Below are 27,481 nucleotides of genomic sequence, written 5' to 3' on the forward strand. Positions count from 1 at the left end.
TTGTATCACATTCAGTTCAGGCAAACACAGATTTCTGGCGCAGGGGGCTGCAATGTGGCTTCTGCCAGGGGTGCTGCAGGCCCCGTTTTTGGCACGTGGGGAGCACAAGTGGGTCCAGGAGCACTGCTGAGCTGTGCCAGGACGGCCATCCAGGCACCAGGCAAGCAGGGCCTCGGAGGGGAGGCAAACTGGAACAGCAACACGGGCTCGGGAGCATGCTGCAGTGACAACTGATGGGTTTGTGACTAATGGAGAGGCTTGTCCCTGAAAAACAGGGCATAGTTGCCTGAACCTGTTTTTTTTGGCAGTGGAGCTGTTTCTCCAGCTTGCAATGTTGCACTTCTGTGCATTGACAAGGGCAGGGGCATTGCAGGAGTAAAAAGGAAAACAAAAAACCACAAGCATACAGCTCACCCAAACCCCTAAGTGATCTCATTTACCCAAACGCACCTAAGGAGTCGCACAAGGAGCACAAGAACTTTTGCCAACTTATGAATGCAAAACTTGGAAACCTTTGCAGGTCTTTTAGCTCTTAGTGGTATCTCTGTGAGAAGCTGGAATTGCTGCCCGTCTGTAAGAAATTATTTTAAAAACTCCAGCAAAAAGAAATGAAACAAACAGACTCGTAATGAACTTATTTTCTAGCATTGGAGCCATACCAGATGGAGAGAGAGAGGTGTAACAGCAGCTCTTTCATTTACTCCCTTTTTCCTCTTTGATTCCATAATAACGTAGGAGAGAGAGGGAGGGAAAACTAATCAAAAAAGGTGATGTGCCCAGACAGATCCTGCAGTGTGTTTTTGAAGATGAAACTCCCATTGATACCGACAGGAATTTTGTCTGGGTAAGCAGTGAGGGCTTGGGATTTCACACAGCCGTGTGGTCTGTCCAAACAGTCCTTAAAAATCTGCCTGAAGACGGAATCCTGAGAGATTTCAGTCAATTCTGAACCGTTTTGAATTTAATTCTCTCAGCTGAGTGTAATAGAAACAAACAGGCCCGTTGAGACCTGGCATTATTTGCCCATCAAAATCAGTAAAAACCTATTTGGCATCACATAAAAAAAAAAGAAACTCCAGGTCAGTATGCTGTCTACAATCTTCAGTGGCAACAACTGGAAAAGGAATTTTCATTTGCATTCTAACTTGCTGCAAATGCCCTGTTGTCATTATTCATGCAGCGAAAAGCAGAGGCCCTATTCAGCATCTGTGATGGGAAAGACCTACTTGATTATTGATTATTTGGGCTACATTAGTGCACAGAGATGCCGTCAGGAAATGTAGCCTCCACTCTCCTGGTTATTGTAGATATCTGAAATAAAATTAAGGTCTTACCAACTGACTTAACAAGAAATTTGCTTGTGTAATTGCTTTGTGATGAAATCTTTGAGTTCTTCCTTCAAGTGATTTGATCTTCACTACATACAGTCATGGAGGAGTGCAGAAATAATGCTGATCTTTATTCTCTTTGTTGCAGCCAACAAGACCTCAGGGGATCCGCCGTCTCACAAATCTATGGCATTTGCACCTCCTAAAAACATGGATGGCCCAAAGCTACAGACCAAAATGAGCATGTGGACCCCCCTCAACCATCAACTCATGAATGACAAGGCAAGTTCCACATAACCCATTAGAGGCTGAAACCTAAATAACTTAAACAAGAGAGGACACTGCTTGAATCACCTGATGGATTTGACCTCTAAATGGAAAAGGTGCCCTTACTTTTGAGGGGAGATTTTTGGGGTCAAATTCACAGAATCCCAGAATGGTTGAGGTTGGAAGGGACCTCTAGGGACCATCCAGTCCAACCCCCTGCTCAAAGCAGCCTCAGCTAGAGCAGGCTGCTCAGGACTTTGTCTGGTCAGAATTTTGAATATTCCCAAATCCTAAGACAAATTTTCAGGCTCACTTCTCAAATTCTCAAGCCCCACATAAAAATAACTTGTGGTTTTCCCTGTGAAGGTCATGAGAAATGAAAGAAGAATTTACAGATTCTATTTACTATTAGGAGTATATATATGTATCATATAAAATGTGTCCACACAAACACATCTTTATAACATATATAAAGCAATATGTTATATAAAAATCAAATATTGTATGTTATTAAAGCATACAGGTATTTAGTCCAAGTATTTTCTTTTTATTTTGCCAAATCAGTTGTTTTTAAATTAAAAAAGAATCTGTTCCTTTTTTTAGCAGAAGTTGCTAAATCAACCTTTTTATTATTGTTTTGCATCAGAAGACTTCAGTTCAACCTCAAAGCAAAGTGAGTGTCGGTCCAAGTTTCCAGGTGGCTGGTGTGCTCCATCCCAGCTCCCAGGAGAAGGCTGAGCTCCCAGATCCTGGCTTCTGTGCTAGACTGGCAGCATTGAGGCTGCCTTGATATTTTGGAAACTGAAGTGATGCACTTAATTTATAAATAACAGGATGCGTTTCCTAACCTCCCACTCTGCAAACTATATCTGGGATCTGCTAACACAGCTGAGGCTTTTTGGCTCATGTACCATCACCAGGCGCATGTTCTGCGCTTGAAATTCAGTTTAGATTTCTGTTGATGATTCATAGAGTTTAGTTCAGAGGGGGCTATTACATCCTGTAGTCTGAATTTCTGGATTTCTCAGGTCCTCTGGTTTTGCACAATTTTCCATGTCTGGAGCTCAGTGACTAGAATTTGGCAAAAACATATCTTCCAGGAAAGCACCCAGCCTCCCGGGGCTATCAAAAAATGTAAATTTCATCATTTATATCTTTTTATTCTAAGGGCTAATCGCCTGTACCACTAAAGGAGGAGGCCTTGTCATTTATCTGAATACCTGTAGCATTAGTTTCCATCACTCCTGTCTTCGGTGCTAACTTACTAAGCTCTTCTGTAACCAGTATACTTTTCTTCGTGGAAGTTCTCTTACTCTGCATCAAGCCAACACTTGATCTTTTTTGATAAACTAAACAGATGGAGCCCTTTGAAGTCTTCCCAACCTGGCATATTCTCCAACCTTTGAATCATTTTAAGGTCTCTTTCCTACATTCTCTTGGAGTGATGGAGAAAAAAGTATCACTTTTTTTTTTTCCATCGCTTTTTGCAATAAAGTCTCATCCCACCTGGCTAGAACCACCCTTTCCTACTGACTTCTGTGCTCCTTGGGCAGCCAAAAGTGTGTTGGGCTGCAGCAAAACCTTTAAGATCTCCCGTTGAATCATTGTATACTCCAGCCCTTAAAGATGTTCCAGGAAGAGAAGTTCGTAGCATCATCTGCCAGACCTGTGCTCAGTGATGAAAGTCATGATAAAAAGTGTTTATTTGTTTCTGATCCAGGTTTTTGCAGCATGAATCCACCTGAAACTCTGTTTCGTTTATCACGGTGCCCCTGCCAGTGCTGGCTCTGCAGAATTAGTGGAAAAAATAGTTGCAACAAAACCATTGCTAACAGCTGAAATCGGGAGATAATCAAATTAATATCCTTAGGGAGCTCATGGGTGAGAAGGTGCCGTTTCCCTACAGTCTCATTTCCCTCTGTTCATTTCTGCATTCTTGAGGGAAAGAAGAAAAGACTTTGTAGTCATGAGGCTCGATGTGAAAACCAAAGAGAAGGTGAGAGCATAGGGAGAAAAGAGATGCCTAGGCAAGGTAGCGTGGACTTGTTGTCTGCCCTACTTGTTGTCTATTCTAATGTTGGTAGAACAGACTATGAGAGACCAGAGCTGATCCAAGACAGAAGCATTTAACTATTTAAGCCCCATTTCAACCATTATTTGGAACCAACCCAGAGGCAGTTAGTAAATTTGCCATCTCTCCCAGCTCTGGGGGTTATTGCTGGGATGTGGGCAGCTGTTTTAGAGGGAGAGATGCCAAAGCTGGGTTCCAGCTAAGGATGCAGTGAAATCAGGGGATGCATCAACTTGTTCACTCTTAGCAGAACTGAGCAGCGTCAGTTCTGCTGCCCGTGGGGCCATGCTGCATGGAGCAAAGGGTTGTCTGCTGAGGTGGCCTCCTGCTAGACAGCAGTTTGGTAGCGGGGTCCAAGAGTCCCCAGGGACACTTGTGCCAAGGGCTAGAGGGATTTGCCAAGCAAGCTTGGACCTTAATTAAAACCACCTGAAGAAATCGATGTGAGATGAGAGGTCTCAGGAGCATCCCAGGCCTTCAGCTGCGACCAGGAGCAGCCAACTTCGGCAGTGTGTGGATGTAATTCCAAGGGGAGGACAGTAAGCATGGGCTTGATGAAGGTGGTGGAGGTTTATATCCATTTTGGGCCATTCTGTTGCTGGTTAATGCTTCCAAGTGCCTGGAGTAAGCAGAACCTTCTGAAAGAGTTGGCTCAGATGTATCTCCAAGAATGCCATAAGCAAATACGTGTCTGTCTTTGATCAAAGACCATTAAGATTGCTTTCGGTTATATAAATAGCTCCCTGTTTCACTTGAATTATCTAGCCCAAAACTTAGATCTCTGGCTATTCATCCCTTGCTTGTGGCAAATCCTTTCCAAGTGCAGCCAATACAAAGCTCGTTAGGGGGCTTTTTTTATTTTGCCAAGTGTCCCACATGCAAATAAGGCAAATAAGAACTGTCAACATGCAAATAAAAGCAATGTCATTTTTTCCACCCCTCATGAGAGATGCTCCTGCTGAGAGAGACAGAGCTAACACCGACATCTGCTCCACCAGACCGACAGCACTGAGAAAGTCTTTCTGCAATGAGGTGACTGGCTTGGTGGAGGAGAGGAGAGCGGCGGCTCTTGTTCGTCTTGGCTTTAGGAAGGCTGTCGACACGGTCTCCCGTAGCATCCTCGTTGCCATTGAGCTCTCCAGTTTAAGCAAGGCGTGAAGCAGGGCAGCAAAGATGATTAAGGAATTGGGGAATCTGACACCCAGGAGAAGGACGAGAGACCGGGATTGTGAATCCTGGGGAAAAGAAAGCTCAGGGGGGATCTTATCCATGTGCATTTTATCAGGGTGCATCAGAGTGCACCTCGTGGGAGGGAGGAAACATGACGGAGCTGGATTTCCTGATGACATCCAGTGAAAGGACAAGAGGCAATGAACACAAACTGAAATATATGAAAATCTATTTAAGCATTAAAACAAAAGACTTTTTTTTTACAGGGCAGGTGGTCAAACCCTGGAACAGGTTGCCCAGAGAGGTTGTGGAGTCTGCATCCTTGGAAATATTCCAAATCTAGCTGGACACAGCCCTGAGCAACCTGCTTTACTTGACCTTGCTTTGAGCAGGGACTTTGAACTGGGTTCCTTTCATCCTCAACTGTTCTGTAATTCCATTTAATCTTTATAGGTTACAGAGATTGTTTTTAAAGCTGTTTTTTTTCTCCTTTTAAATATTCAATTTTATTTGTGTGTATATGTTTTTCCAGGTATTTGAAGAAAGAAGAATCCTACTTGGAAAATGGGTAACTTTCTCTCTTTAAATATATATTTACATACCTTTAAGTGCATGGATTTCTGAGTCGTAATGGGACTGTAAAATATACCCTGTTTTGAAAGAAGGGAGCTCCTTTAACCAACGTAAGTGTGGAAGTGATGAATTGTAACTGCTCTCCTTCTGAGGAAGGTAAGGGTTTAATTCCCTCTGTGTCCACGCTCTGTAAGTTTTGAATTTGGGAAATTCCATTCCATTTTTTCAGAATGATTTTGAAATGGGATAAGAAGCCCCGTGAAAAGTCTGTGAAGTCTTCAAAGAGGAAGTTTAGTACTGCCATCCCCTGCTAGCAACTTTTAAAAACTAGTAAGGGATATATTATCTGCCAAGTGCACACATATGGCTCCTAATTCTGTAATAACTGAACACCTCATCATCTTCTCTGTCATTATATGCACAGCTCCCACATGAGACAGGAAAGTGCTGCTACCCCTTTTGCAGGTGAAAATAAGAGACATGAGGAGACTTAAGACAGGATCTGTCTATCGCAACCACCCGTGACTGCAGGTTTGCCAATCAGGACAGGCTTCTGTGGCCAGATGAGAATGTCTGGATCACAGGTACGCGAGCTGGGCTAGTCTGGCCACAACAACCTCCTTGCACACAGAGAAAGCAGCATTTCCAAGGGGTAATTCATCTCACTTGCTGTGGGATGAAAGAATGGGTCTCTAGAGACACCCATTTCTTTCCATGGCTTAGGAAGGGAGTTATACTGATTTAAAGGAGTATAATCTTACATGACCTACCCTGGAAGCTGCTGACAGAGGGCACAACCACAGACCATTTCCTCTGTCCTAACCTCACAGCTTCAGTACCACCTTGTCCTTTCTCTTTTGAGGCAAAATCCATTTAAGGGAATTGGGGGAAAGCACATCTGCTTTGTCTCCTATGCAAACAAGAGGACCTGCTCAGGGAGCTTACTGCAGTAAATGCACATCTTTAAAAAATGAACCAAAGCAGCGGGTACGTGGCTGCATATAATACACAAGCTAAATAGAAATATAGAAATGATGCTCCTCATCTGCAGGCTTTGATAAAGAGTATTTGCACAGTAAGTCTGTTTGAACCGTGACACTTATTCCTTATGCTCAATAGCTCACTCGTGGAAATCTTTTGCCTGTGAGATGCACTGTAAGGATGATTATTTTGATTTTAAGCTCATAAGGATTATTCATCTTTACAGGAAATGTGCTCTCCATAGTCTGTTCATTTGTGTGCATTTGGATAATAAGGAACTTCACGGAAACCAAGAGAACAAAGTAATTGAATGATTATTGTTCAAAACCCACTTTTTTAACATGATAAACCCAACTTGAAAACTGCTGGTATTTTAAAATGCCATTGAGATATATGGTGGCAAAAGTGCAAATATGTGTTAAGTGGAACCCCCAGTGAAAGAACCGAAATCTGGAAATGAAGCCTCCCCTTGACATGAGTGCTGAATCATTTTCTGAAGGGTTAAATGCCTGACCCTACGTATGACACTGGATTGTAGCTGTCATCATGCTCCTTTAGAGCTAATATTTCTTGTGGTTATGGCATCCATCAAACCAATGCAGAGGGCAAGGAAAGCACAAAGCTGCTCCTTGCTGCCTTTGTGGCCTCACATACCACACAGCATCGTGGCACAGGCTAGAGCAGCTTCAATTTGGGAGAAAATGTGCCAAAAAAATCACAGGGCCCTTGGCAGGACTTTTTCTGTTGATTCACACGGGCTCCTAGTGCTCTCAGGAGTAGATGAAGCTGCTGCCAAGTGGGGTTGTGGGGCCCGGATTCAGCATAGACAGAAATGACTATTGGCTGGAAATCCAGAACCCATCCATACTCTAACTAATATTTGGACAATGGAACGGAAAGCACATATTTGTTTGCAGATGATACCATGCTTGGAGGGATTTCCTGAATGCCAAAAATCTGCCAAAAGAGGATGTGTTTTGATAAGGATGAGTGAAAAGTGCTACGTTTAAGAATGGTCATTGCAAAAACTGCAGAAGTGAGAAAGCCCAAGTGTGCAGCAGTTCCATGAAAAGAAACCCACTGGGAATTATGGTGGATCACAAGCTGAAAATGAGCTGCCAGTGTCTTGTAGTTGTAATAGAGGCCAATATCTTCAAGGGCTGTCTGGAGGGCAGAGCTGTCCCCAGTTCTGGTCGCTATATTTCAAGTGAGGACCAGTTGAAGATGCTTCAGAGCATAAGCTGCAGGTGAGAACAGTCTCAGGAAATTGGAAAGCCAGCTGTTAACTCTAGGGAGGACAGAGAAGAGGCATAGTAACACCCTTCAAATGACCCATAAAAGTTGTTTGAAACAGGAAAGGAATAAACTTATCTCCCCCCTCACACTGCATGGAGCAAGGAATTGTGTCTCAAATTGCTGTTATGAGGATCTAACTCAGACATCAGGAAAATCTAGTGGTGCAGATAGCTCGCTGCTGGAATAGCTTGCCTAGGGCTTAGGGGTGGAATCGCCATCGCTGCAGCCTTTGGAGAACAGGTTAGACAAACACTTGTCAGGAAGATTTAGCTAGAGCAGATCCTGCCTTGCGGCGGGCCGTGAACCAGCTCAGTGTTTCTCAACCTGTTTCAACTGAAGGACCATTTAGCCTTCTGGAAAGGCAGAACAGATTGCCCTGAGCAGCATTGCCACAGTGGTTCCCTTTACAGCCAAGTAAATATTAGATTACACTTTGTATATACATACACATATATATATATTTTGAATTTTATTACCCCTGATTTTATTTGCATGCATTCAGGACTCCGTTTTCACATAGTTCTTTTGTGCCATCATTTCACAGAACGTCACTGATGTCTCTTGGGCAACTGTGGTCCCTAAAGCAGGCTGCGAAACAGCTCGCTGGCCCGAAGGGGCTGCTTTTCCTGCTCCCAGGGATGTGGGGCTGGCTGTGCTCTCACCTGCAGGGTCACCCAGACCCATGCAAAAGATCAGTTGTGCTGCTCTCTTTCAGCTGAAACCCTTTGGTGGATAAACTGGGAAAGCATGAACATTTTTCTTTCTGTTTTCCCATTTTATCCTAGCTCTCCTATATCCCACCCTGGGCACGTGCCTTCACACACTGCCTTTCAGCTTCTTTCATGCTCCCAACACTGCCCCCTAAAAACTCCTCCCATCAATATAACAAACATGAAAACATCTTGCTCTACCCCAAAACTTCCTGCTATTTTGCTGATACCCAGATGAATAAATTGACAATGAGGCAGAGGTTGAATTTGCAGATTAAGACACCAGAGCTGAAGTGTCTGCAGGTGATTTGAGCGTCTCCATTCCCGTTATAACCTAATGAGGTCCAGGCAGTTCAGGGGAGCCCGGATAGAGATTCAGGTCACCCCATGGGCTATGTTTGTGCTGGTAATTTGTATATTTGAGCTCACCCTGCGCTAGGTGCAGAAGCAGAAGCTCCTGCTCACGGATACTACTATGTGCTGCCGGGCCGGAGAGTTCTGCAAAAGCCTTCCCAAAATTTCTTCCAGAATGTCAGGTTAATTGCTGACTTTTTCTAAGTGCATGATAGAAAAAAAAAAGAAGAGGTGCAAGGGCAAGGTGCAAGGGCCTGGCAAAGAGCTTCACATTTTGCTCGGAAGATCAGTGTGTCTTAAGGAGACCTGGTGCTTGGGGGCTTCCTCCCTTCTCCTCTCACCTGCAAGCCGGGACAAATCCCTGCATCGGGATTGAGAGAGGCTGTCTGGGGAGGGAGGCAAAGACCATTTCTGCCCACAGCCACCCCTTGGAGCTCCTTGCAGGCCCCTGTGTGGCTCAGTGCCCCCGAACAGCCTCGCTGACCGCAGAATTCGGCCCTCCTTTTGCAGAGCGTGTGATTTTAACCCGGTGAACCGGTGTCACCGGGCGCGCTCGGAGGGGAGGGCTACGGTGTCAGCAGCTCCTTCAAAGCCGCCAAAGCGCCCAGCCCTCCGGGGCCTCTTTGGGTTGAGCTGCCCTGCCCGGGCGCTGGGCTCTCCCCTCGTGTCAGCACCGTTTTTTGTGCCTGTGCACTCAGGGATTAATCGCAAAGCGAGCGCCGAAATCCAGGCGCAGCCGGCGCATTCCCCGGAGCCTTTGTGTCGCGCATTCCCTGCGGAGACATTGTTCATCCCGGCTCCGGGAAACGCGGCAAAAGGGGGGGAAAAAAATCGCTGGCTGCGGATGGGGAAGGCGCAGCACGTTCCAAAGGGGAATCCGGTCCGACTGGTTGGGTTGCTGTAACACGGAGAGGGGAGGAACTGGTGAAAAAGGCAGCCCCGTGTAGCACGGGGACATGCTGGGTAGTGCTGGAAGAGGGCCCAGCGACGGCTGCTTCGCTCCATGGCCGGGGCTGAGCGCGGCAGGGAGGAAGCCGCGCGCTCCGTGCGGCGCCGGTTTAAGCGGAGCTTTCCCGGGAGCAGGGGCTGAGGGTGCTGCAAGGGGCTGCCAGGCTGCAGAATCCGTGGCGGGCTGGGAAGGGTTAAAAACAGGACGGATTTAACCTCTTGGAAAGGAAGCCCCCTTGGCCCCGGCACCTGCACGGGACACAAAGCATCACCGCAAACGGGTGCAGGGGATGCGGCTGCGATGGCGCGTGGGGAGTTCAGGGATCAGAGCCTCCCCCACCAACCGAGGCCAAAAAGGGGGTAGCCAGGGCCTCCCTGTCCCCTGTTACATCTTTATCTCATTTTATATCTCCAAGCACATGTCAAAGCCCTCGATCCTGCTTCAGGTTTTACCTAGTCCTCTGCAAAGCACCTTTAGAGGGGAAATTTCTGTGCAAAGCAGGGAGGGAAAGGGTGTATTCCCTGCTCCCCTGGCTGGTTGTGCTTGGAAAGGCATGGACTTTGGGGAGCTTGCTTCTCTTGGGCTGGTTTCATGGCAGGAATGCTAATTCCGCCTTTCTTGTCCTCTCTGCCTTCCTGAAGGTCTTGCAGCCTTGTCTGCCAGGGTGGGAGCCTTATTTCCTTCTTAGGATTTCTTCTCATGTGCTAGAATTAGATACATCCAAAGAAAAAGAAACAAAGGGTTGTTTAAAATGACCTGGGATTAAATGACTTTCTTCTCAATTACCTTTCATGTGCACAGTATATTTTAAACCATAATTCTGCCAGTCCCGCACTTTCCCGTAGCATCTTTTGGGGAAATGGAGGAAAATAGATATAAATTTCTGTTCTGCTGTGTTGAGGGGGGAAGAGAGGACAGTCGACTTTGAACCATTTATCCACAGTAAAAAAAAAAAAAAAAAAAAAAGCAAAACATTGGGAGAACTGTCCCTTTTTCCTCTGATTTTTCGTTTTTGTGGCAATGAGGTGAGTCCCTTCCCAGGAGATTCCTGCTGTCAGGACCTTTCCCGTCTGCTCCTAGCAGCAGCAGCTGGACACCAGGTATTTGCTGTCAAAATGAGTTAAATACCTGTGATTGTGGCTGCCACCGAGCTGCTGGGAGCAGGGCAGGGAGATGGGGGGATATTTCTCCCCTGTGCAGTGGGACTGCGAGGATAAACTCATCGCAGCATGTGAGGCCCTCAAATACTGCTGTTTTGGGGGCTGTATAAGTGCCAGGATGGGGAGGGAATTGGCAGTGAATTCATTCTGATTTAGGACCTACTCCTACAACCGTGCGTTGGCGTCTCTTTCTGTCCGCGAGTGAAGCTAAGGCTCCAAACTAATTCTAGGAGCAGTCTTGTGAGCATGAGTGTCTCCCAGACTGGGCCATCCTGGCTCCTCGGAGGACAGTAAATCATCAATTCCATGGCTTCAGCATCCTTTTCCACGGAGCATCTCCATTTGTCTCTGTGTGCTCGCTTTGCCCTGGAATGAGTCATCAGAAGCCGCTGCTTCTGCACTTTGCCTTGCCTTAAATGTGTGCTTTACTTTAACCAGCGAAGCTGAGGTTTCTCAGAGGCTGAAGCTCCTTTTTTTGTTGTTTTTTTCCCTTCAGTTTGACAAGTGGACGGACGCGCAGAGGCGCAGGGTGCTGGGGGAGCTGCTGGAGCGCTGCTCCCCGGCGCAGCAGAAGTTCTGCGCCAGGCACCTGCAGGAGCGAGTCCCCGCCGCGGCGCTGGATTTCACCACGCAGCTCCCCCGGGTGCTCTCCTTGTACATCTTCTCCTTCCTGGATCCTCGGAGCCTCTGTCGGTGTGCACAGGTGAGGAAGCAGACACGTAGCTGAGGTGCAGCAGGGCAGGTCAAACCAGGTAAGAAAAGGAACCAGAAGGAAGCAGCTGTAGTTTATGCTACGTGTCAGTGCTGTTTTTTGCAAAGCCAGAACGTCCTCAGGACTGGCAGCCCGGTGCAGGACTCCTGCATGATGCTCAATACTGCACGTGCACAGATCCATCCTGAGAGTTGAGTCAGAGCAGCCAAGATTTACAAAAGGGAAGAGTGTTTTTGGCTGCTCAGCTCTGCTCAGCTCTGAGGCTTTTGACTCGTGACACTTTACAAGGTCAGTTCTGAAGAAGGAGGCTCTTTCTGAAAACCGTGCTCTTTTAAAGTGCCTTGCACTGTGTGCAGAAGCATTTCTTGCTTTGGAAAGTATTGGCCCATGTGGGTTGCAAAGAACTGGATAAGATGCTTTAAGAGAAATGACAGCAAACACCAGATGCTGTAAAATGCTCGAAGCTGAAGTGTTGGATGCGGGGAAGCAGTGACCTTACAGAGGTGGTTTTGAATACAGTGCCTAGGGATTTGGTCTGCTATTTCTCTGAAGTCTGCAAGGCATAAAATGCTATGAGGCAGTACCTGAAATGTTCTGAATAAATTCAGATCTTGGTGACATGATCACCACTCTAACATAGTCCTCCAGATAATAAAACTGGTAAATCAAAACCTCAGCTTGTTAAAGCTCGCTCTAGTATCTTTCTCCATAAAACACTTCATGTTTTATGTAGATGCAACTCCCACTATTCATTCACAGGAAGGGAGAAGACAGGTTAGGAAATGTCTTACTTAGGTAAGACATTAGGTAAGTACTTTCTTTCTCACTTTATGAGGCTGTTTGTGTCATATCATTGGATAACTGTGTTTATAAGCACGGCTGTGCAAATAAAAGTGTTTGCCCTTAGGCAGGAAGAAGTATTGATGCAAGGTGGCTGCATGGCGGAGTATAATGGCAAACATGAAGGTACAGAAAACACTGAGAATGGGTCTGTCAGTGTTGGGGGGGCATTATTGCTGGGTTTGCCAGTGGTAGCTCATAAAGTCTTTCTTTCAGGCCTGTGTATGTTCATTGAGTAGAAAGGAGGGAGTTACTTCAAACAGGCTGGAATGTGTCCTCTGGAAGAGTGATTTGGGAGGAATTCAGCCCATGCACTGCTCACTGCTCACAAAGACCTTGAATTTGGGTTTAAATGGTGCATAAACAGAACTGTCCTAGTTTTAAGCACGAAGAGGATCTTTATCAACAGGGGATGCTCTCTAGCCCATTATTAGCATTTTGCATGCCCAAGATTTTGCTCTACTCTTACACCTACTTTACTGGGCATCTGCAGGTGAGCTGGCACTGGAAGTACCTGTCGGAGCTGGATCAGCTCTGGATGCTGAAGTGCCTACGTTTTGGCTGGTATATCAACTTCTCCCCAACCCCATTTGAGCAAGGAATCTGGAAGAAACATTACATTGAGATGGTGAAAGAGCTGCGTGTCACAAGGCCAAAGGTAGGTAGCTACCTCCAGTGGGAAAAGTCAGGGCCAGCAGGGCTTATAAGTCCTTTATCTCTTTATCTTTCTATAGTCTTGCACTAATAAAATAGAAGATATATGAGGACAGTATTCAAGGCATTTGCCTTCTCTTCTTTCCCAGCTTCCAGAGCATATCCAGCTCCATTGATCAGGTCCTCTGAGAAGCAGAAATTGGGCACCCTACCTCTCCCATGCTCCATTTTCAGAGTCATTTTAGCTTGTGTGTTGAAAGAAAAGCACACAGGCAGCCCATTAAATCCCTTGGAGTTGTCTCTTTCTGTCTTCTTCACAGTTGGCAGGGCCATTTTCTGGAGGTGGAGCGTTGCTCGGAGGTCGTGGGTTTCTCCTCAGGTTCCCAGGTGCCTGGTTTGGAGGCTAGGAAGGTGGGATTCTTCTGGTCTCCATTAAACATTTTAAAAAGTCATATCTCTAATTCTAACCTGTTCCCTCAGGCTCACTTTGTAGTCAATGGAGAGTTAAGCACACAGATAGCACTCTCATTAAAGCCTAAAATGTCCTTTCTTCTCTTCCTCTCTCCTATCAGACCCCTCCAAAGGATGAGTTTGTAGTTACTGATGTGCAGCCGGTAAGGAGCAACGTCCCAGAGGGGAAACTTTCCCTGTCATCAGCTTTGAGATCGGCCTCTGTGCTAGGAAAGAGGAGAGACAAGGAGAAGAAAGAGCTGCCGCCGTGGCGCTCGTCCGACAGGCATCCGACGGACACCGTCCGCTTCAACTACCTCGACAACTACGACCCCATCGAGCAGGCGAGGCAGGCGTAAGAGGATCTTCCCTGTGGCATTCGGTGTGACATGGGGCATGTCCGTGTCCTTAGGAAGCCCTGTGAGCATCTCCTGGCTGAAAAGAGCTTTAGAATAAGGGTGCATGTGTGGGGCTATATACTTGTGCGTATCTGCTACATAATATTTAAGTAATGAGGAGTATTTGTAGCTGGACTGCCAGAGAGAGACTGCCTAGCACCATCAGTCCTTCAGCTCCCAGAATTATCTGTTCAGCAACCACCACGAGAAAGCCATTTATTTTCCCTTGCATAATTTTGCATATCAAATTGTGCTAAGGCAGCCCTGTGTCTTCCTTTGACACAGCTGGCATCACATGTTTTCAGAATCTCAGATTTTCCATCAGTTTCATCTGGTGAAAAGGGAAGCTCGTCCACAGAGATTCTCACCCTGCAGCTTGTGCTGAGATGCTGCCCATCCCTCTTGACCGTGCCAGCAAGATCCTTGGTAACCAGTTAAAACACTGAAGTATCCAGATTGCACTTTAAGAAGGTAACTGATACATGTAATAGAGCTGAGATTTGCCCTGTGCGCAGGAACTCTCAACCCGTGAATTGCCCCAGACTGGAGATGTGGGCTCAGCAGTGATGTGCTCACGTGGGCTCTTTCTCAACGTGTTTAACTCTGCTGGACCCACCGCTGCTCCGGGGTGTTCCGCAGAGTTCCCAGTGTCTGAGCAAAAGCCTTTTATGAATCATTTTTAATCCGCGTCCCCTAGGACTAGGATACTGCATCACTTCAAAGAGCTTTCCAGTTTCTACCTCACCCAATTTTTGTGGTAGGTTTCCCGACTCTAGCACCATTTTTTGCAGAGCTCACTGAGGCTTTTAACCAAACACTTTAACAAAATGCTTCTTGTTGCACGTCGAAGTCTTGGTATTATTTTAGTGGCACTAAATGGTTCTATATAGCAGCTTGCAAAAGGTTTCTGTTGGGTTTGGAATTGTGCTGGCCACGTGTTGAAAATGGGACAAGTTGTCTGGAGAGTTTAAAAGTTGCACGTTCCGCTGTTGAGCTGGAGGTGCAGAGACAAGGAGGAGGAAACGCTTCTGAGCTGCTAAAGCTCCAGGAAGCACCTGGGCTGTGTTTGCTTCTCCTCGGTGAAACCCGAACTTCTATCCATTTCTGCATGAAGAACATTTTAATGCGCAGTGTTCCAGCAAAGCTGGCAGTTAGCTGTAATTACAGAGGATTACTGCAAGGAGAGAAATGAGATTTCCTCATTTACCAAGGCTCTCCTTTTAATATCACTTAAGCTGCGAGCACTTGCCCGCGTGCGTCTCCTGCACAGCGGCTTTCGCTGCTCTGCTGCAGCGCGAGTTGAGGCCATTCAGGTGCCAACCCAGCTCCTCGCTCCTATAACAAAATTCACTCCTTTCCTTTGGATACCTGGTCGGCAGAGTCCCTTCTGCAGCCCGGATCAGCTCCAGCTAAGGCTCCACGTGGTGACTTCCCTTCTTCAGTCCTTGGCAGATGGTGACTCCGGAATTTCCTCCTCTTCCCTGTTGGCAGCAGGAGCAGCAAGATGTCAGGCCAAGTGCAAGGTCCTGCACCTGGGGAGAAATAACCCCAGACACCAGTACAGGCTGGGGACCGACCTTCTGGAGAGCAGCTCTGCAGAGAAAGACCTGGGTGTCATGGTGGACAACAAGTTGACCATGAGGCAGCAGTGTGCCCTCGTGGCCAAGAAGGCCAATGGGATCCTGGGGTGCGTTAAGAAGAGCATCTCCAGCAGGTCGAGGGAGGGGATCCTGCCCCTCTACTCAGCCCTGGTGAGGCCACATCTGGAGTATTGTGTCCAGTTCTGGGCTCCACAGGACAAGAGGGATGTGGAGCTGCTGGAGAGAGTCCAGCACAGGGCTACAAGGATGATCAGGGGCCTGGAACATCTGCCCTGTGAGGAGAGGCTGAGTGAGCTGGGCCTGTTCAGCTGGAGAAGAGAAGGCTGAGAGGGGACCTGAGCAGTGTCTAGAAGTACCTCAAGGGAGGCAGTGAGGAGGATGGGGCCAGCCTCTTTTTACTGGTGGCCACTGACAGAACTAGAGGTAATGGCCACAAACTGAAGCACCAAAAGTTCCCCAGGAACTTAAGGAAAAATTTCTTAGCAGGGAGGGTGCCAGAGCACTGGAACAGGCTGCCCAGAGAGGTTGTGGAGTCTCCTTCTCTGGAGATCTTCAAACCCGCTTGGACGCAGTCCTGTGCCACGTGCTCTAGGTGACCCTGCGTGTGCAGGGGGTTGGACTAGATGACCTCTAGAAATCTCTTCCAACCTTCAGCATTCTGTGATTCTATGATTCCCTCGTGGGCTTTCCCAAATTGCAGCTCTGGCTGGAGGTGGCCATGGCAGCCAAGGGGCAGTGCGGGCAGACCTGGGCCATGTGTCAGTGACAGCACGAGGACATCTCATCCATTGGGCTGGGAAGGCACACACGAACCCTGCACAAGCTGGTGAATCCCACCCAAAACCTACCAGCTTATGTGGACCAGGACCGACCCATGTTGGGAGCAGCACAGTAAAACGAGCCAAGATGAAAGTCTCTGTCCCTCCAGGCTGCTTGAGGTACAGTCATTCTTCAGGTCAGATGAATTCTTGGAGCTCAAGGGCATAACATGGGCTGTTCCTGTAAACCAAATGCCAAGAGAAATGAAATCTCTGAATTTCATTGAGATTCCTAAAGCTAGATTCCCAAATCACAGTGTTTCACAGGCAAATGAGGTTTGTCGTGGTGTCAATGTGTATAAAGAGGAACCAGAAATTTCTCATTGCACATCCTGAGCGAATCCAAAAGACACAGCAGAACTACCAGGGAGCAGCCAAAAGCCAAAGCGGTGGCTGAGAGGGGGGCTCTAGGGATGGGGCTGGAGGCCCCGCAGAGAAACCATTCTGCTTCTGTTTGGATTCTGCTGTGTTGAAGAAAACAGGACTTGTAGAAAATTCTTGGTGAATAAACAGGATTACATCAAAGGAATACCTGACGCTGTGATCAAAGCTGTGCACAAGACTAGTCGCTGGCTGCTGCTTTGAATCAAAGTTCACCTGCCAAATGTCAGGTTAAATTCTGCAGAATTTGAAAGGTAACAAAAAAAGATTTTTTTTCCTCACTCTTGCATTTCATCCAAATCTTCTCTTTGCAGGACCTCATGCTATATACTCCCCTAGTCCAAACAGAGGTAGGAACACTCCCACTCATCGGAATCTGCTGTTAAATGTGTGGCTGAAATGTCACCCAAATGGCAGAGGTGTCATCTGATTCCATGCTGGTCTTTTCAGAGGAACCAGTAGCTAAGATGCTCCCTTCCTCAGCGGTACCAAAACTCCCCTGCTGTGAAGGGGAGAACGTGTCCTTACTTAGGGGATTTACCTTTGTAAAACAAACTAAGAGCTTTCTGTGGAGCAACCAGGGGAGCTGTTTGGTGTGGCCAGGGCTGCTGTTCATGTCATCGAGGAGAAGATTTCATTTAGGTGGGAGAAGGTGGCAGAAGCTTCATCATCACTGAGCAGGGAAAAGAAGAGCAGAGCCGAGGGAGTGCAGAGGAGGAGAAAAGATGCAGGCAGGGCCTGAGTTCCAGATTGCCTGGAAGGGGTTGTGAGAATCCCATGCTGGAATCATAGCAGTGACCTGCGGCGTTGCTCTATGTTTCTGTGCAGTTTATCATAGGGTGATTGCTCTTAGGCCGGGTTTGTTTCCTACCTGAACTGTCCAGGTAGTTTTTCCTTCCAGATACTAAGAAAACAGAGACCAGCGAGGACGGATTTGTCTGTTCCGGGATGCAAAGCAGTATCACAAAGGTGAAATGAGACTTTTTATCTGAAATGGGGAACAAATCAGCATTTTTTCCCCAGGTTTGCTGGAGCGCAGCCCGCCCGGAGAGGAGCAGGAGGGGCGTTTCTGCAGCTCCGTGCGTGCACAGCCCTGCCGGAAGGCATCTGGTGCTCGTGCTGCTCGCTGCCAATAAATCAAGGGATTTGCCTCCCACTTTTATCATGGATAAAGAATCCTGATCCGAGCGCTGGCTCCTTGCCAGGCTTGTGTCCTTGGGCGTCGGGGAAGAGCCGTGCTACTTCTGGTGACAACCAAATTAAAGCTCCTTCCCCTCCTGCGACCGTCCTGGCTTCGAGGAGGCAGCGCTCGAGGCGGGCAAAAAGGAAAGCATCTGTCCAAGGATGACCCTATCATTCCCTATAATTGGATCGGATTTTCTCTCCTGGCTGTTAGCGAAGTGTTTATGAACAGCTGCCGTTTTCCCCAATTTGCTCTTTGAAATAACGGGTCTGATTTGTCTTTGTGGTTCTTCAAGTGCAGCCTAGTGTGGGGCTATAGAAAAACAGACTCCAAGTGCTCTTGGGTGACTTGGGGCTGTTGTGTGTGTGGCCCTGTTTCCCTGTGGGAGGGATGTTACTTTTTGAGGCAGTTTTTATCCCATATATTCATGGTTTTGCATCCATAATGTGTATTCTAGCATGCCTCCCAGGAGACCAGGAACGCTGGTGCCAGAGCTGGTAGATGAGCACAGAGAGCACATTGGAGTCCTGCTTCAAATTCACTGCTTTTGTAAAGTTTCCTGCAAAATCATTTGCAGAAAATGTGGAAGGGGAACAAATGCCTTCAGAGCAAATGTGTTTATGACCTGAGTTCATAAAAAAAGCTTTAATGTAGCTTTCTACACCAGAAATAGGTATGACATGTCAGCAGGCTGTATTCCAGTGTACTTCACTTATTTTCACACTGTGGAATATTCCTGTTCTGCCAGGTAATTACATGGACTTTAATAATAGCTGCATGCAAGTGTATATACATATGCAAGAAAAAAAAAGTGTTTGACTGCAAAAGCATTGAATAAACAACTTTTTGGAAGGGCAATCCTCACGCCTTGTTTATGTCACAGGTTGCACTGACTGAACTAATGATTCTCAGATAGATTGAGTTAAACAGGTACCTGCCTTTCTGGGAATCCCTTTAAGTGGATGCAAAGCTGGTTATGTTGTTTCAGCTTAAATGAGGAAGCCTCAAGCTACAGGCGCGTGTTTAAGTGCAGGGAGGTTGCAGCAACTCAGAAAATAGCGAATTACTGCCCTCCTGTGAGCCACAGGACCTGGCTGTGTGTTCTTAGGCTGCTACCAGGGCAAAATAAAATGTTTTAGCTTAAGCCGCGTCTTTTTGGGAGGCTGTTGGAATGGATTTTCCTCTTCTCCAGCTTCGGGAAGCAACGGCATCGCGCTTATTAATGCTGTTCTGTTCCACCTGCAGGAGGAGGAAAGGAGGAGGGGAGACCCCAGACCTGAGTCGTCAGGCGGCCGAGAAAAAAAAGAAACCGGCCCGAGGAGCTCCCGAGCTCCGGAAGACAAATTCCCTGGTGAGTATTCCCGGGATGCGACCGGAGCAGCCAGGGCCCCGTGTCAGCTGCTCCCAGCAACATTTTAGCTCAGAGCACGGAGCTAACTTGGGGAACTGTGAAATTCTGCTCCTGGCTCTCAGGCTGCCAGGCACATTTGCTGCTTGTCCCCGAGGGAGGTATCCAGCCAGAAGGGATGTAAGGGATGTAAGGGATATAAGCAGAACACCATGGCAGGCTGCTCCGGAGACAATCTCTTTGCAGCCTAGACATGGTCCATCTGCCTTGGTGGGAAATGCACTCTGTGTGTGTGGACACTGATTTTTGTCACAGTTTTCAGCCCAGTATCCTGCCAGCCAGTTTCCATGCTTCACAAAGCACTGCATCAGCTCTCTTAGGACACTTAAATCTCTGCCCAAAGCTGCTCCTCTGCGCTCACAACTTCTGAGCGTTGTAGTCTGGTGTCGATTTATGCTTTGCTCATTGCACCAAGCCGGAGCAGGCAGCCCTTAGGTCTTAATACTGCGGATTCATGGCACTCCTTGCTGCTAAAACAGGGCATCCTCACATGAAAGCAGGGCAGGGAAGTCAGGATTGCAGGCAGCACTATGAGTCTCAGCTTTTGTAGCTGTAGCAACAAACAACTGCCAGAAGAAGGACGTATTTACAAGCATAGTGGATGTTTTGCAAACTGGGGATGTGCCTCCTAACTGATGAAATGTAGGGAACACATGTGAGTTGAGCTAAAAAAGGTTAACATGAAAGAGACGCGTTGTTTCCTGAGACTGGGAGGCCTTCTCCTGACCCAAATACAGCCTGTCTGCCAGGAAATGGATTCAGTCACTGTTAAAGAACAGAAAATATCACTAAAGTTATTCAGCCCATGTCTTACGATTTGCATTCTCCAAAGGCTGCTTCAAGCAGCCATTAGATCAGAGAGCCCTTACAGAGATTCATTCCACTGTGGCTTCTTGTTCCAAATCTAAAACTGTTTTCTTGTCAGCACAGAAGTGAATGGTTCTTAGTTCAGGGTAGAAAAAGGTGACTTTGGTCTTCTTTCCCAGATTTTTGGAAAATTCTGTCATCTTCTAAGCTATTTAACCAGCAACTCACAATCAGAAAGACACAGGTACCCAGGCTGGCTCCCGATGTGAAGTTCTCTCCTGTGTAACATCAGTGGGAGGTTTTGCTATAAGATGCAAAGTTGTCTTATTTATTCTCCATGTAATCCCAAATTACAGCCCTGCTGTTATACTGGCCATTACTGTTTACAACACTACCTGACAATAAAGAAAAATATAGGATGATGCACAGAAAAAGAATATATATAACTAGGAATTATCCTGAGTTAATCTCTGTTTATTATTATTAGCACTGGGGAATCTTGTTGAAATGAAGACCTGTTAAAAACACTCATATTTAATCAAGTGCAAATAAAGAGGCTTAATGCCTCCTTGGAAGCCAAATGAAATATGTTGAAAGGATAAGTGCCCCAAGCAAGCAAACATCCAGTCATATTAAAATGAAGCTGCCAAAGGAACAGATCAATGATCCAAGAAAATGAGAATGAAGGATATTACAACCAACAGGGAAGATGTGTAAAGGGCTATTATACCAATTTCCAGAGCAGAAGGCTAAACAACACCCGCTGAACACCAAAATGGAAGGGAAAAAAGTAATTAAGGTCATGACCTAACTCCTGGAATTACCTCCACTGGCTCCAGGTTGGCATATGGTGAATCAGTTTTCCTCCCAGTAAACTTGTGGGGTTGGGGAGTTTATTAGTAATCAGGCAAATAGCGGCAGAAAAGACACAAGACCCACATTTAATTTACAATAAATTAAAGTAAATTAAGGTGAATTAGGTAAATTACAATAACTAGTAAATTACAATGCATTAAAGTAAATTAGGTCTCTGAGCGAAGGGCCACGTTCCTTCCTCCCAGCGTGCGTGCAAGGCTCACGTCCCTGCAGTGCACGGGGAATACGGAGCTCCGGGAAGTTCCTGGAAGAAACAGTGATTCCCCTTGGTTTGTAGCGTGGAAAATGCCTGACTTTAAGGCTGTGTAATTCCCAGCACTGTAATTCCCAGCTACTTTATTAGGAAGGTGGAAGCTCTGCAGCTTGGTGCTTCTGGCGGTGCTTTGCGATTGCTGCAATGCTGGGTTTGCCTTTCAGCTCTCTGCTTGTTGCTGTTTGAGGTACTCCACCTTCACGGCCGTTCTTGAATCACTGCCTTATTTTTAGCACTCCCTAAACATCTTTTTGACAGGAGCAGTCGCTCTTGCCTCACCGCCTGTATCCTAAGGGAAGGAGACTCCAGCATTTGAAGTCAGGAGTAAATTTTCCTATATCTTCTTGCCCAGGAGTTTCAAGTACGGATCACGTTTATGTTATGTGGGACATATCCCACACAAATATCAGGGGCTCTAGGCACAGACACTACAGCCCCATGCAGGGTGTATTGACACCACCTATATCCTGCAAAGCTTATTTTGAATTTTACTCACTCGTACAAGAAATTCTTCTGAACTTCATGGGACTGCTCCTGAGAGGGAAAATGACTCAGGATAATGTTGTAAATTCAAGCTCAGCTTATATACGTGACTCTAATTTTAAAGGCATAGCCTGGCCTTGGGCTTTACTTCTCTTTGCCAAGAGAGGCTGTGTCTTTCTGCACAGCCTTGTCACTGTGGGCACTAGTTGCACATCAAACTTATCTGCCCTTGTTGCTTCTTAATGAGTTTCCACATAAGTCCTTCCATTCTGTAGTGTTCATTATCCTTAGCAAGTCATTTGTATCCAGTAAAGAGCCAAGGGTGTTGGTCTGCAGCGCTTTCCCCTGTGCTTTTTAAATATTTAGGACATTTTTCAAGGAATAAACAATCACTGTCTTGCTAGGATATTTTTCTGCTCGACTTTTATTCCGATTGGAAATTGGTTATTGAACAATGTTAATATGAACATGGTTTGCACTGCGAGACTCCCAAAGAGCAGGCGGGACCGGGAGGAGCTGGAGCCAGCAGCATGGGGGAGAATCTGCACATTCACTTGTGAGTTAATGTGGAGAGTCAATTAATGAGGGTTTGGCCTTGCTGACATCAACTTCTAATTGGGTTCTTTTGTCCTTAAGGTTAGCACATACCAGAGCCCCCGTGCAATAATACAAAGTGATGCTCCTGTCATAAGTTAGGGATACAATTTATAGATTAAAGATCTCAAAGGGCCCCAGCATTGTTGGTTCCTCTGGGGCTGGTAGGATAACACGACACTTGTTGCCTTCTCTTCCTAGCTGTCACTTTCGGCAGATCTCGAGTCTGTCCCGAAAACTCCCGGTCGTCCCAGCTGGGCCGCTCGCCAGCCCGCGGGAATCCTCAGCAAAGCAGCGGTGAAGACCCTCGTCCAAAGCTCCCGGTGGAACGCGGGGATCCGACCAGCGCCCGTGCAAGCGGCAGCGCCGACGCGGCGGGAAAGAGGGAGGAAGGACTCCAGCAGGACACGCAGCAGCTGTCCATGTTAGTAGGCTCTCCCGTCTCATTTGGAGGCTCCTGTAGATCCCATCCGAGCTCGGCGCACACAGGGAAGGAGAAGGTGCAGGAATATTCCTGTGGGCAAAGCAAAGCAAGCCTATTCTTGCAGGCAAGGGAGGAGGTGGTCATTCGGGGTGGTAGGAATACAAATGGACGTGTTTTGCTGCCTGGAAAGTGAACATATGGCCCAAAATTTCAAATCTAGCCATTACTAGATCCACCTGTCTGTCATGGCCACCAGGAACACCAAGGGCTTCACTGTGAGTTTAGCTCTGTAAAATTCCATGGCAAAGCAAGGAATCAGAGGTGCAAATTCACAGGGGGCTCAGTCCAAAGTCCATCGACTCTGCCAGGCCCTGGCTGGATGCCAGGAGGAATGGGTATTACTGGGTTATTCAGCAAATTAGAAAGCAGCTTCCAGAACAGCTGAGAAAGGAGCGGGTATGTGAGGGCCTTCCAAAAATAAGGAGGCAAACTGCCACCATTGAGAATTTTATGCCATTTGGCATAAAGTCTGGCTTGGGCAGCTCTTCCGTTAGACTTGACCTCTTGGTACACCCAGCACCTCCAGAAGGTCCTCCCGAGGGTCTGTGGTTTGCTGGGTGGATATTTGGTGTCTCAGAAGCACTCCGTGCTTTTGCAGGAGGTGGAAGTCCTCGTGGTCCACAAGGGAGTTGTCCAGGTAGGAATTGCAGTTTGGGACCCCTGGTTATTTTTCAGCAGACAAACAGGGGTTGTGGATAAAGAACCTGGAGTGGACAAGGGAAGAAGACATCTACCGTGATGCTGTGTAGGATTTTAAGAGGTTGTAGAGTGAGGGCAGCTCCTACAAGGCAGTGACTGCTGTAATGATCCCATGTAGGAGGAGGAGAACGGAGCATGTGGAGACCTGCAGGATCTTCCCAGCTTCCAGCATTATTAGCAGGTGCACAGGCCAACCCCCACAAAGAGGGCCCACGGGGCAGATGACTGATCCCAAATCCTTCCGTGGGAGACAGAGGAAAGGGTTTAAACACAGACTGGGGATAACACACTGGGAAAGGTGCCGGGATGGAGCTCGCTGCAGAACCATCCAGCCCATAGAAATTTAAAACCAGGCCCTCAGACAAGCCTACAGCTACCTACGAACCCCAGCACTGCCATCCAAAAATTACCACAGTGAACTGTCTCTGGGGGATTGCTTCTGGATTAGGGGCAATTTGCTAGGCAAAACTATACATTTTTGGTATAAATCTTCCCTTAATTCCTTCAGTGACCTCCCTCAGACCTCTGCTGGACTTTTCCCAGGGTAAATGCAGCAGTCTGGGGCTTGTGTTCCAGCTGAGCTGCACCAGGCTGACTTGCAGAGAGGTGGGCAGGAAGATTAAAGAGGTTTTGACATTTTTTTATTTTCTGTATAATGAGATAAGGAATGGAGACAGTCCTTCCATCCTATCCAGATTTGTAAAGGCATTTGCAGTATTAAATGCCACCAAAATCCCAAGGATTGGCTAAGTACCTAACTATCTTTAAAATCTGAATTCTCTAACTAAATGTATCTGATTCTCACATTTTTTTCTCCTTCTAGCACCTCCAGTGTTTGAGGCGCAGCCATGGCACATTCCTCCCTCAAACCAAGGATCTGATACGGAGTGAGGAGGATCCGGAGTGTCTTTCATGGCAGCAGAACAAAGGCTTATCTGCCTGGGAAACAACAGGAGCATTAAGTGAATCCCAGGCTGTGCTCAGTGAAGAGCTGCCGCTTTTGAATCCTTCCTAAGGACCCAGCTTTATTTTTATCAGCTGTCACTAAAAGGGACATTCTCATTGACCTGGAAATGGGCAAGGAGATCCTGGCCCATTCTCACTTGCCCGTGCAGAACCCTGCTAGAGACACTCGTCCTCGTTGTGCTGAGCTTCCCTGTGTCACCCGGGCATCTCAGGGCACATCCCATGGCCTGAGCTCCTCTGGAATGCTTTCCCAAGGAATTACAGGAAAATTTATCTCTCTATGGGCAAGGGAAGGTTCTCACCAGCCACCAGTGATATAAGTGGTGTCCTCACTACAAAGCCAAAGGCTCAGGGAAAATGTCTCCAGTTCCACACAGCAACTCCATGATCTTGACCAAAGTTTGTGAGAATGAAGCCAGATCCTAGACTCTGGAATACAGCAGTGCACAGGGCTCTGTGTCAGGAGCTGATACCAGCCTGATTATTTAAGAGAATGGAAATAAGGCATGAAGGAGATATCCAGCAAACTCAACAAAGAGGAATTTCTAAGGATAAAGGCATGAAATCCACAGCAACTCAAACTCACTGCCAGGAAAAAGGGCCTTTCCATGTAGCAAGAAGAGCAGTACATCCATGAATCCTCAACACTGACAGGTCAGAAATCATGTTTCAGAGAAAACACTGGCTATTAACTGACAAGGATTTGGAGAAGAGCTCCCCTCTGCGAGCAGATTATTCGGTGCTGTTTCAGGTGGGGTTTCAAGGGGTGCTGACTGCTGTTGTGACAGGCGTGACCAGCAAAGACTCTCTGCTGGTTGGGCTGCTGGGTGCATTTGGGGGCCAAATCAATGATCAGATGATTCTGTGATCAACGATCAGATGATTCTGTGATCAACGATTAGATGATTCCGTGATCAATGATTAGATGATTCAGAGCATCTCCCTCTCCCAGGCGTCACTCTTTGTTCTTTCTGGTTGCTCTGTGTGCTTGAAAAGGGGGGATATCTCACCCAAAGGAACGGTCTAAGAGCTGGTTGCCTGAGCTCTCTTGCTTGTACCTGAAAGAGAAACTTGCAAATGACAAAATCCTGCATATTTTAGCATCCAGAGATTACCTAGGAGCCTTGATTGACCAATTCCAACTGAGAAAGCTAACTTTGGGGTATCCGAAGTTAGCTTGGGTAAATCCCATCCAAAACATTCACCAGCACCAATTCCCTGGTATTGCAGTGCTCTCACCACAAGCTTTTCCTCCCGGAAAACCAAGTTAAATTGAGAGCATCGTGGATGTTCCTGTGGCTTCTTAGGCGGCTTCTTTCTTTTTCTCTCATTTAGGCCAGGCTTAGCTTCGTGCATGATGCATGGCAGGGAGCCATGCATCCTGTGTGCTCACTGCATGTTTTAAGGCCATTGCTCACTGCATGTTTTAAGGCCATCTCCTCTGCTCTTTTTTTCTATTTTTTAATTCATTTTTATATATATGTATATTTACGATGCTGTAAAATTACTAATTAATGTTGTTGCCCAGGACTCCGCAAAGCCAAATCATCTATCCTTGAAATAACACCAGGCCTATGGAGTGCCTTAATGCAACTCCCACTATTTATTAGAATAAAATATATATTTGCCATATGCTTTACAAACATTCCTGAGGTAACAGGACGGGCCAGGACCTGGTCCAGAGAGACACAGAGGCTCCATCCGCTGCCTCCGCCGCTGGCTCTGGGCAAGCGGAATCGCCCCGGGCTGCTGATCTGCAGAGGCAGATGGGATTTACCCCGCTTTGATAACGTGCTCCGAGATATGCGGATAAGAAAACGCTAAATAAGAGCAGAGGAGGGTTGTTTTGCGTGTGCCTTCCCTCGTAGATGTGCATTTCCCTGCACTGCTTGGTATTTCCAGATCCTGCACAAGGCCGATTAGCCGCGGCGCTTCATTAAAGAACTCAAAGTACCTCCTAAACCCCGGGGGCCGATGAATCAGCGTTGCTGCATGTGAATTCCAGCAGTAGGAGCAAGATCAAAATGCAGGCCCTAGGCTACAGCCACGCTCAGATGTGGGGAGCAAACCCAAACACGCCGGCCGCGCTGTTACCCAAGCTTTACCACCCGCTTCTGCCCCAAACTCCACCGGAATTCACCTGGTGCTCCTTGCCGAGAGCCGCGGCACAGTTTGGTGTTGAAGCTTGGCTTTGAAGCCAACGTGAAGTTTTCCTCATTATTGCTCTTCGGAAGAAACAGGGATTTGGTTCGAGAAAAGGAGCGTGTGCAGCTGAAGCTGATGGGAGTCACGGGTGGGAGCAGAGTTCGATTAAAAAGGAGGAATTGGGGGAAACTTCCCACTGAAGGGGCAGCCACGGGAAGGAGGAGCATTCACGGAGCCAAGTCCCAGCTGCAGTTGCTCCAGGTTATCATGGGGCAACACGTGGGAACAGAGGAGCACAGAGGTGCCCGGGCAAATGGGAAGAGGCCAATGACAGTAGCCAAGGGCGAGATAAAAACTTGCTGCAATGGGTGGACGTAGCCGGTAGCGAGGAGAGCGCCCAGACCCGCTCACGCAACAGGGCAGCGTGCGGGGTCGCATTTATGGACATGGAAATTACAGGAAGGGAGCGGGGAAGGAGGATCAATTTGAGGGCAATGCCTTGGCCTCGCAGCAGCCACCTCACTGTGTCTGGCAAGGGCCTCCCGTGTGTCCCGTGCTCCTTGGGGACCAAGTCACACGACGGGCAGGGACACCCGGCCTCTCACCACCCCTGCAGAACCGGGTTATTTCCCGGGAAATCCTCGCCTTGCCCATCTCCGTTGCTGCAGAGGGAGGTGCCAGCAGGATCCGCCTGCTCCGACGCCGGCCGCCTGCCTGGTTGCAGCTGCTCTGCACCCGTGCAGTCCGTATCCCGCTCTGCAAACCACTTCCAAGGAGCCGGCTGGCAGCTTGGGAGACCTCCTAGGATGTGAAACCCCCGGTGCAGGCAGGTCCAGGCGCTGCACAGCACATCCCGCACCAAGGAAGCTG

At 47.5% G+C, this 27,481-nt stretch overlaps 1 protein-coding gene across 1 annotated transcript; it reads left to right on the forward strand.

The window, feature by feature from the left end:
* Window positions 1-1,474: 1,474 nt before the first annotated feature.
* FBXO16 (F-box protein 16) lies at window positions 1,475-24,509 on the forward strand. The gene is made up of 8 exons (XM_010228594.2): window positions 1,475-1,610; window positions 5,369-5,404; window positions 11,356-11,562; window positions 12,905-13,069; window positions 13,638-13,870; window positions 19,142-19,247; window positions 22,519-22,741; window positions 24,324-24,509. The coding sequence occupies exons 1-8, from the start codon at window positions 1,515-1,517 to the stop codon at window positions 24,389-24,391; spliced, it is 1,134 nt and encodes a 377-aa protein (XP_010226896.2). The 5' UTR covers window positions 1,475-1,514; the 3' UTR covers window positions 24,392-24,509.
* The last annotated feature ends 2,972 nt before the right edge of the window (window positions 24,510-27,481 follow it).

The sequence above is a fragment of the Tinamus guttatus genome, unplaced genomic scaffold (genome assembly GCF_059628265.1).
Source record: "Tinamus guttatus ecotype Peru unplaced genomic scaffold, ASM5962826v1 Tinamus_guttatus_pri_ptg000548l, whole genome shotgun sequence".
NCBI classification, from domain to species: Eukaryota; Metazoa; Chordata; class Aves; order Tinamiformes; family Tinamidae; genus Tinamus; species Tinamus guttatus.